Below are 11,202 nucleotides of genomic sequence, written 5' to 3'. Positions count from 1 at the left end.
ACAATATTACCTTCTGCTGATATTACGATAATTTATCTACAATCATGTAACACTTTTATTCAAGCCAAAAAGTTCGAAACGTTTTTTTTTTTTTTTTTTTGGGAGAGGGTTAGGAGGCAGTCGGTACCTACTGTCTAAAAGAATGCCTGCATGAAGGCAAAACTGAACAAATCAATGCGTCCGTTAGACCCTAATTACGGACGTTTGCACTATTTGACCGAGCACGGACCGAGCACTTGCACTTTTTGGAGCTTAAATGTCTTTTCTTATGGTTATTTGTGGCTCAGTTTTAATGAAATTTGCTAAGCTTACAAATAGCTCAATCGCTTTGCAATGGATCACGGCACATCGTCTGAAATCACGGCACTGCGTGACATTCGTCGTATCATCGCAAACTGAAAAAGGAACCTCAGCGAACAACAGCCAACAAAGTTCATCGTGATTTGAATGTTTTATTATAAACGATGTCCGTTTGACACAACCACAACTCACAAGCGCAGTTCATACTTAGCATATCAACTTGAACTCTCAGATATTTGTTATCGGTCGGCAGCGATCAGTTTTAAAATAATCCGTGGGGGAAGCATCAACCCTTGGTGACGGAACAATCTACTTGAAATAGCTGGCCCAAGAAGAGTACGGGTATCCATAGTAGCTTCTGTAAATCATGGCCGAATCAGCCTGCTGGTCTTTGGCCGGGGCCTCGCGCTTCTTCAGGTAGTGGATGTACGAAGAGTAGGGGTAACCATAGTAGCTCTTGTAGAACATGACAGGGTCAGCCTGCTGATCATCAGCGGGGGCCTCACGCTTCTTCAGGTAGTGGGCCCAAGAAGAGTAAGGGTAGCCATAGTAGCTGTTTAAGTACAGAGCAGGGTCCGCCTGCTGATCTTCAGCCGGGGCCTCGCGCTTCTTCAGATAGTGGATGTACGAAGAGTAGGGGTAGCCAAGGTAGCTGTTGTAGAGCAGGGCAGGGTCAGCCTGCTGATCATCAGCGGGGGCCTCAGGGGCAGACCGCTTCTTTCTCTGCAGATTAGAAAGTGAGGTCAGGCGAGGACAAGATTTTCTTTTAATGCCATTTCACCAGGTGGATGGAGCCAAAGTTGACCGCAGCCATACATATCAGGGAGAACAGCATGCCACTTCACCCAATGAGCAATCATGAGCTTCCATGCCGATTTCATTAGGTCCAGCTGCTCATTGAAGCATGAGCCTTCCCGTAGCTACCGCTTACACCATGCGGTAGCTAGCCACCTGATAACGTATTTTCTGGGACCAATAGTAGGTACCAACTTTTGATTGCCTCCCAGCTGGATGCATGGTTTCTATTAGGTATAATGTGATTATTTGTAATGAACCCTTTTTCCATACCTAAAAAGGAAAAAAACTGTTTCCTCCCCCGCCCCCATACACTCAAAACTCAAATGATTCCTTTTTTGGTGTAAATGGGGTGTGGTCTAAAACGATACCCACTTTACGCCCTACTTAGACCAGAAGAACACCATCTTAACCCTCTCGAAACACCAAACATACACCCTGTACACCTGTCGAACACCGTTCATACACCCCTCTTGCACCCTTTTAACACCACCAGTAAACCTATATGACACCCGTATCATACGCACTTGCACCGGGTTTACACCCCCTGAACCAGCTTTATGCCACCTTTGCACCTTATGTGCACTCTTTTTACTCTTGTGCTACACCACCTTGCACCCATTTTACTCCTGTTCTACACTCCCTTTGCACCCATTTTACTCCTGTTGTACACCCCCTTTGCACCAATTTTACTCCTGTTTTGCACCCTCTTTGCACCCATTTTACTCCTGTTCTACACTCCCCTAGCACCCACGGTACACCCGGCTAGCACCATCCATGCACCGCTCCCCAACACCACCGCTCCTCACCTTTTTCATTTGCAGACCCGTCACCAAAGTCAGCCAGCTGGTGCAACATGTATTACAACGAAACTTAAAACGAAACGCATAACTAAACTTAGCGCATACGAAACTTAGCGCGGCCGCCCAGCCGCGGTGGCCGACTATGACGAACAGTTTCAGTCTATCTTGAAGGAACTGCTGGTCTTGGATGTCGGCCGGGGGCCGCTCAGTGGCTAGGAGTAGCACTCTGATTTCTTGGCGGTCCCTTGTTTGATAGTTCTCGTTGATAAGCCTCTGTTGAGAGAGGTAGTTCCGCCACTGCTGGTTGAACTCGGGCGGCGGGAGCACCAGCGGAGGTGGGCCGTCCATGGGGCGCTGAGAAGCCCAACCCGGCCGAGGTGTCGAGTCTGGTTGCGATGGCTGGGCAGCGCGGGCCGGCCGGGGCGGCTGTAAAAGAGTCGCCACTCGGCGGGCGAGCTGTTCCAGCTGGTCGTCACCCAGAAGCACCGGCTGGGTGGGCCTCGCGCCCCCGGCACTGCCTTCGGATCGATCCAGCTCGAACTGTAGCTGGCGAGCCACCTGGCTCCTGGTGTTCCTCGACGGCGTGTCGGCTGCTGAGAGTCGTTGGCGCGATGTGGAGGGCGTACCTGGGCAGTCGTTGCCCATCCGCTCCTTGGAAGGGCAGAATCTGGCCGCGGGTAGGCACCGTGGTGCGTCCCGCTAGGCCAGAGGGAGATCCTGCGTCGCACTCCGCACTCACAGCCCACTTAATAGAGGTTTTCACTTTTCACCACCTAGCACTTGGGAAGCTCCCCTCGTCGGAGCGTCCTGAGTCGCGGTCACGGCGAAACTGAGCCGCAACTATTTTTCCTGTTCATCATCTGACGCCATATGCTGCTATTTTAGTAGCAACGACTCAATTTTGAATCGGTCCCGCCGATTGCACAATAAAAGAAGATAGATACAACACTTTTGCGGTATCACTGAAAAACTTATGCAGTGCTGTTATCAAAATTCTCATAACACCGTTCGACAAACCTGAAGTCTTTTTGAAATAAATATGCTAATATTTTTCGCTTCAGGCTCTGACGCCAAAATAATGAATTTCGTAGTCGCAATCGCAAGATTTGGCTGCGTTTCTGGCGCATGCCGTTCATTTGTGGCGCAAAATAATGTAAACTATGGCACTATGTACCCCCGAATTAGAATCTAATTAATTCTAAACCGAATTAACTCTAATTCAAATTAGAATCCTTACAACCAAGCAACGACAAGGCGATAACATAAACAAAAACCCAAGCGTCGCTGTTTGAAACAAAAGCGCCATATACTGCGACTTTTTTTTATAGAGAAGGACAACGCATTTCGGTGGGTTACAAGTACTGCAAGTACTGCTTCTTTTTTGCAAAAATAAAAACCTTTTTCACATACGAAAATGTGCTAGGAAATTTTCATATTTTATAGAAACTACAGTAGAAAAAAGAAAGCTCATTATCTCCCTTTAACGGCGGCCGAGGGCCCGCGCAGGGGCCTAGGCCGCTTCCCATTGGTCGGCCGCGCTGACGTCATGTCGGCAGCCGTTAGAAAGCGCGCGAAAAACGGCGTTGCTTCCTTGTTCAATGAGTGTAAAAGGGGTGTTTCCAGAAAGTTCTTATCCCGATCTATTCCCTTATTACACCCCGATCTGGGCATCGCCATATGGTGTACAGATAGTGTTTCAACGATGGTGTTCGTATAGTGTAAAAAGGGTGTTTCCAGAAAGTTCTTATCCCGATCTATTCCCTTATTACACCCCGATCTGGGCATCGCCGCCCTAGGTGTACAGGTGGTGTTTCAACGATGGTGTTCGTATAGTGTAAAAGGAGTGTTTCCAGAAAGTTCTTATCCCGATATATTCCCTTATTACAACCCGATCTGGGCATCGCCATATGGTGTACAGATGGTGTTTCAACGATGGTGTTCGTATAGTGTAAAAAGGGTGTTTCCAGAAAGTTCTTATCCCGATCTATTCCCTTATTACACCCCGATCTGGGCATCACCTAGGTGTACAGATGGTGTTTCAACGAGGGTGTTCGCCTGGTGTATTGATGGTATATTTAGCGGATCGGTGTATGAGCGGTGTTAAAAAGGTTCATGGGTGCAAACAGGGACTAACAACGGTGTATAATGGGCATCAGGTTGGCGTACTTCTGGTGCATATCTGGTGTAAAGTGGGTGTAATCCCAACTTAAGGTGTCAATGGGGTGTAAATCGTGTTTTCAGTGTACAGGACTCGACCGTCCCGAATGCTAACCCAGATGTAAGGGCTAACGCCGCCGTAGTAAGCACTTGGTGTGACGAAGTAGTACGCCGAGGCGCAGGAGACCACAGCAAACAACAGCACCTGGAAATTGGAACAAACGGTGCTTTGAAAAGGGAGGAAGGGAAGTTTCAAAATGAATAATTTGTATATTGATGATATATGAATTATGATAATCTAGATGTCACGGGGTTTTCAAAAAATGTTTATATGATATCGTGGCCAATAGCCATGTTACTCCTATAAACTTACAATGCACTTCATTCTGAGCTGAGAAGAGCTAGGATTGGAGAAATATGATGGTTGATTAAATTGAAGCGTGCTTTTATATGTGGTTCTGAGCGACACACCCAAACTTCCAACCAATAATGAGACTTCCTTTTGGGCGTGTTCAATTCCCTGCAGCTAAAGATAAGAATAAACTGGTTTTCTTGAGACTTGTGTGTGCCCAAGATAGCAACTGCCTGTATGTATGCCCGCATCACTTTAGGTACATGCGATAAAATCGGTCCAGCTGACAAAGCTGTTTTGTAAAACGCCACAAAGAAACCAGTCCGAGCCGTCGGAAAGGGAGAAAACGTAAACTATATGTTGACATCATATAGTTCACGAGAAGCCGCTTAACAATGACCTTTCAAAATCCGACACCAAGCAAAGTTACTTTACGGCTATGCACTGATGTGCGCAATTTCTAACGCACATCTGACGGATGTTGTTTGCGTCAAAAAAAGTAGTGAGGTAATCTTATTATGGTTATCTTATATGGTATTCGCTAAAACATTTCCGTAATTTTGCTTCTTCGAACACATAATATACTTGCTTCTCAGATGAACACATCATGCCTTTCTTCCTTTCTTCACTCTTTTACGCAATTTGTTTTACCATTTCGTTTTTTCCATTAGTCACGAAATTAGCCGAAGGAGCTCATATCGCATATCATTTGATTTGGCAGGCTTTCCTGAGTCCATCGGGGGCTTTCCCGATTCGCTATCTCAATTTGATCGGAAGCTATTGACGAAAAACTTATGACCCTAGTGACGTCATAAATGACGTCATTCAAGGTCAACAATGCAATAGTGAAGCATCGGACCTTGTGCATGAAATCACGATTCCGTGTGCTTGAGATAGTTTGAGATCGTTCCCGGCGCCAAAATAGCAGTTTTCATTTTCCCCGTTGACTTGTAATGGTGAGGTCACGTGACCGACCTGACCTCAGGTGGTCTTAGGAAAAATCGAGATATACATATACAAGTTGTGATACCTCTGGAGGATACTACGTCGTGACTCGTGAGTTTCATTTCTCTGTGACTGCACTGGCACTGAGTGTGCTGCGAATTTGCGACATTTGAGGACCGAGCAGAGGTTTACTTATGACGTCATATGTCAATGACCTGACCTGACCTGAAAATGCAATTGGTGTCACAAGATCCGGCTTGAAGCAAAGATCAGTTATGCAAAGTTTCAGCTCTCTATCGCCGGTTCGTTCGGAGCTATCGCGAAAAAAAAAACCTAGGGGAGGGCCCCACGGCCGGCGAGAGTTATGAGAAATCAGGGTTAAAAATTGAAAGGAATCGGCTTATTTTGGATTGCTTAGGCTTTCCTAATTCTTTTGATATGCAAAGGTGCTCTGTAAAGCCTAGGCTCCACTACGCGATTTTCTGTGCGATTTTGCGATAATGCGAGAGCTCGATGCCCTTGGCGATGCCAGAAAATGTTTATCTAGTGGCTAGTGCAAACGGATGCGCTGAGCCACACTGCTGAAATCGCATTATTAAGTCATGCAATATCGCTGACGCATTATCGCATTATCACAAATGGGATATCGCGATATCGCAATATCGCAAAATCGCTAAATCACACGGAAAAATCGTGTAATGTAGTCTGGGCTTTAGTGTTTCAGGTACATCCATTTCAACCTGTGCCGGGCGGGTGCTCAGGACCAACCACGAAGGGCGGGGGAGGGGATAATCGACCCCCCCGTCTAACTCGGCTCCTGGGCTTCGTAGCAAAACTTGGTAAGCGGCCTTCGAAAGAACGTCAAAAAGCATGGCGAGAATACTTAAGTCATTTTTTAGGTCAGGTCAAGGTTCAGGTTTCCGGAGGTCATCAAAGGTCAAATTTTGCCTGCTTCAACAGTTTTCATGCATGTTTATAAATCGGCAGATAACTCTGAAACCAATAGAGCTACGACGCCACGGAAGGGCGCATTCGATAGCCCTTTAACTCTCTTTCTGGACTAAGCTCTAAGAATTGACCTAAAACCAGCGGTTTAGCCTACAGATTGCAAAAACTATCAAAATAACCGTTCTTGCGAAACATGTTTTTCAGTAATAGCTTTCGATTCAAGAAAGGCACGACATAGCTTTTCTCAACATCGTGTTCCTCTCATCGAGTCGCGCCTAATGAGCTAAAAGTGGAGCTTAAAAGGTTATTTATAAAATTAGACCTAAAGTCAAGGTCGGGAACAGGTTTGTCACACCTCAGTCGATGCGTACCGTCAACCTGAACACATCTTAAGTGTTTTCATCGCTCTTACCTTTTTCTAGCAAATGTTAGGTATTGTCAAAAGAAAAACTGGTGGAAACCTTTCATGATCTGATATGACCTCAGGGACATAAAGAGGGGTCACAGGTACGATTTTCCGATTCATTGTGTGATGTTAACCTGTAGCTCATGATGTTTGACAGTGTTTAGAATGACGTTCGTCCAAAAGAGGTGCCTTCCAAATTCCAATGGCGCCTGGAAGAGGAATCAAACATTGGGGGACCAGCATTTGAGAATTAGGCAATTTTGAGACGAATAACTTTGGTATTGATCTTGTCTCATCCACCTTCCTCGACACATTACACTAAATAACTCCGAAATTTTGCAGAAATAAAACCTGGTACCTAATACCCTTAAATGCTAGTTTTCGGGACGGGCAGACACCGTACCCGAACACTCATTTATCGGACGCTCTAGCTCCGAGGATTGACCTCCTGACGTCAGGCGCGCGACCGCGGCGGCTGGGACGAGGCCGGAGGCTCTTTCACTCACTGGACGGCGCGCCGAGCGGTCGCGACCAGCATCCCACTGCACCCCCACCCCGACTGCCACCTGTGTATACTGTATATAATGTATAGCGCGATGCTGTAAATGTACGTTATGCCATGTTTTATGAAGACTGTATCTGTATACGGTATGCAGTCCCATGCGGGTACGCTCGTCTGCATACGTTTCAGCGATTTCAGAGTTATCTCATATCTGTCTTTTGCGGAAAATGGATTCCTGTTTGGTCAGTCATTTTCGGAAGGTATTCGCCAAGGCATAGTGTTATATCTTCTGGGCGGGTCACCTCACAAAGGCTGGCTTTGTGACTGACTATTGTGTTGCCTCATGCCTGACGAATACAATCCCTGAACACGCGCCAGCCTTTTCCTCGGGAGCGAGACGGCGGATAAATACTTGTATGGTGCGAAACAACGATTTTCGTTTTCATTCTGGTAACTGAATTGGAGCGTTGGCGACAGAGTCCACTGAGTCCACTCTGCTCCTTCAGAACCGGCTGCGTCCGGTTCGTGGCGCGGCTGAGGCGTTTCCGGCGCGAGTGACCAGCACAAACGGCGGGGGCGGAGCGCGCGCCTCGACAGGCGCAGCCTCGTCGGGGTCGCCCGCTTGATCGGTGCGTCAGAAGGGAGGCAGCTACTCGCGTGGGAGGCGGCACAGATGGAGTAGCCACGTCCGGGGTCGCGCGGTGTGGGACAAATGGTGGGGGCGGTGGGAGGCCAGGACGAATACCCGGCCCCAATGGAGCCACTGCAAGTAACTTGGTTTCTCATGTGAATTCATGCAGTTTTTGTCTTTTGAGATACTACTATATAGTAAATTGGTAATGCAATGCACTTTCAGTTTTCACTGCGACTCGTACGTTCCCAAGACTTACAAGCTTCAACATTGTCCCGCTGGTTGCATTGAGCCGGGTTATATTGTCATAGTTTCTTCATGACATCAGCTTCATTGTACGGTCATTGTTTACACTTAGCATACGGCTGAATGGGCCGCTATTTCCGGTATGCGGTTTGAATCAGGGTTGAAGCGCAGCCACCGGACGGTTGGCCATGAAAGGTCACGGTCAGGACTCAGGAGACGTGAGAGACCGGCGTAAGTCATGGCTAGGTCACGATGCTGACTCGGCAAGGATGCGCCCAATGCCCTGAGTGCAGTCACGCAGCCCGTTTCCCTTTCTCACAGAAAAGGTGTGAGAAGGAGCGGGAACTATGGAATAATGACCACAGCGGAGTAGCCTCTGTGTCTTGTGGTCTGTGGATATTGTTGAATAGGTATAGTTTCAATATTATTCAAATAGTTCAATGTTGCAAGTTCGCGATTCCCTCAGTGTGCCAGGCGATTTTTCACATGCAGCTGAAACTGTCAAGTCTTAGTAACCTCCCAATGCCTTACAACTTGCATATCTCGGATTCCTCCTAAGTAACTGTCACTGAGGTGTCTCTTATATGACCTCACCATTATAAGCCCGCGCCCTGCTGGGGGGGGGGGGGGGGTGTTGAGCATCACCCTGCAGTTTTTCACGAATATCTCAAAAATGGCGGCGCGAAATGCCGCCGTTTTTGGTACACCTTATCATACATCTTTTCTACATATGTCGTGAAAATTTCAGACCCAAGTCGCTTAAGGTCAGGTCACCAGGTCAGGTCAAGTTACCTCACTACATAAAAAGTTTCAATGTCTGCCACAGCTACACCGAATGACCGATCGCTTTAAAACTTTTAGAGATTGATAAGAGCAGCAATGTGTACAAAAAGCTTATCTTGGAATTTTGATATCGATGACCTAAGGTCAGGTCAATTTTGCGACCTCCCCATTAGGTATAGGTAAGTCAATGGGAGAAAATTGAAAGTCGCCTTTCTTAGATGGAAGTCATTTTAAACACGCCAAACACGTCTGAATTACTAGTATCTTTGACACACTGAGCATGAAAATGGCACCCGTGACCCCTTTTTACGCCCCTGAGGTCATCTCAGGTCACTAATGGTATCTGGCTGTTTTTCGCGAATAACTTTTGATAGAGGCATGCTAGAGCGATGAAAATACCTTAGTTGCGTTTGGCTCGACGAAACGGATCGACTGATATGCAACTTGACCCTTACCGGTCAGGTCATGACCTTGATCAAAGGCCAAATTTTCAAGTTGACCTTTCAAGGTCAAGTGATAGTTCAGTCGACGCGTCTTGGCGAGAGGAACACGAAAATAAAGTTCGTGCAAGGTATGAGTCAAAAGTTATAGCAAAAAAACGGTTTCCGAAAAAAATCGGTTATTTTGGCAGCTTTTCCCCCTGCAGGCAAAACCGTTGACGGTAGGTCAAATCTGAGAGAATTACTCAGAAAGAGCGTTAATAGGGCTATCAAATGCTTTTTTCCGCAGCGCTGTAGCTTTATTTGTTTCCGAGCTGTGCGTCGATTTGCTGAAAGTTGTTGACATCTGACCTACAACTCGGCGAATTTTGGCCTTCAATGACCTCTGGTGACCTGACCTTTGACCTGACCAAAAAAGTGACCGAAGTGATTTCTTCTTTATTTTTGACGCTCTTTCGAACGCCGCCCTTCCCGTATCGTTAGGTGGCCCAGGAGCCGAGTAAGAAGGGAGGGGGGGGGCGTTCAAACACCCCCACCCCCACCCCCCAGCAGCAGTGGCGGTCGCAGGGGGGGGGGCCATCAGGGCCATGCCCCCCCCCCCAAAGGCAAATCAGGGGGGGCCATCATATCATTTGGCCCCCCCCAAACAACCGATGGGCCCCCATGGGCGTATGGGGCCCTGGCCCGTATTCGATTGTCACGAGGCTCGAGAAACCCACGCCAGCTATTAACAGCTCCCATACCGGTCTTTGAGGGTCCTACACTGACCTCTGAGGGCCCTTCAGTGGCGGTCAAGCGTCCACATTGACCGCTGAGGACCCGTATTGACCTCTGAGGGCCCTCCACTGGCCTTTGAGGGCCCCTAAACCGGTCTCAGGGGCCCAACCGGCGGCTGAGGGCCTTACACAGGCTCTGGTGGTCTCATTTCCGTCTCAAGACTAGCCTTTAATTGCCTCTGAGGGCCCCGCACTGGATTCTGAAGACCCGATGTCGGCCACTAAGAGCCCGGATCGACCTCTGATGGCCCCTCTTGGTCTTTGAGGGCCCTCCGCTGGTCTCTGGGGTCCAACGCCGGCCTATGCCGGTCTTTTAGGGCCCCACACTGACCTCTAAGGGCCCCATGCTAGCCTATGAGGACCCACATTAGCCTCTGAGGCCCCCCGCACTGGATTCTGAAGACCCAATGCCAGCCTCCAAGGGCCCGCATCGGCCTCTGAGGGCCCATCTTGGCCTTTGAGGGCCCTCCGCTGGCCTCTGGGTTCCAACGCCGGCCCATGCCGGTCTTTTAGGGCCCCACACTGACCTCTGAGGGCCCCATGCTGGCCTGTAAGGACATACATTAGCCTCTATGGGCCCCGCACTGAATTCTGAAGACCTGATACCGGCCTCTAAGGGCCCGCATCGGCCTCTGAGGGCCCATCTTGGCCTTTGAGGGCCCTCTGCTGGCCTCTGGGGTCCAACGCCGGCCCATGCCAGTCTTTCCGGGCCCCATTCTGACCTCTGAGGGCCCCATGCTGGGCTGTAATGGCGCACATTAGCCTCTGATGGCCCCGCACTGGATTCTAAACACCCGATGCCGGCCTCTTAGGGCCCGCATCACCTTTGAGGGCCCATCTTTGGCCTTTGAGGCTGGCCTCTAGGGTCCAACGCCGACCCATGCCGGTCTTTAAGGGCCCCACGGCGGCCACGCTAACCTCTGAGGGCCCCATGCTGTCCTGTAAGGACCCACATTAGCATCTGAGTGCCCAAGTCGGTCTCTGATGGTCTCAAACTACCCTTTGCAGATGGTCAAACGCCGGCCTCTGGGGGTCTGACACTGTACTCTAAGGGCCACATTGCAGCCTCTATGCGATAGGTATCGCCGAAGCGTTATCCATGGGCCTATTGTAGGAGT

General features: G+C 48.8%; 1 protein-coding gene across 1 annotated transcript; it reads right to left on the bottom strand.

Moving 5' to 3' along the window:
• Window positions 1–436: 436 nt before the first annotated feature.
• LOC122371821 lies at window positions 437–4,512 on the bottom strand. Its single transcript, XM_043348543.1, has 3 exons — window positions 4,429–4,512; window positions 4,171–4,260; window positions 437–1,023 (listed from the first exon to the last, which is right to left on the bottom strand). The coding sequence occupies exons 1-3, from the start codon at window positions 4,438–4,440 to the stop codon at window positions 610–612; spliced, it is 516 nt and encodes a 171-aa protein (XP_043204478.1). The 5' UTR covers window positions 4,441–4,512; the 3' UTR covers window positions 437–609.
• Between the last annotated feature and the right edge of the window lie 6,690 nt (window positions 4,513–11,202).

This window comes from Amphibalanus amphitrite, unplaced genomic scaffold (genome assembly GCF_019059575.1).
Source record: "Amphibalanus amphitrite isolate SeventyFive unplaced genomic scaffold, NRLGWU_Aamphi_draft 001281F_arrow, whole genome shotgun sequence".
In the NCBI taxonomy this organism is placed as follows: domain Eukaryota; kingdom Metazoa; phylum Arthropoda; class Thecostraca; order Balanomorpha; family Balanidae; genus Amphibalanus; species Amphibalanus amphitrite.
Note: the sequence above shows the minus strand (reverse complement) of the source record. Positions and strands in the feature narration are given on the sequence as shown.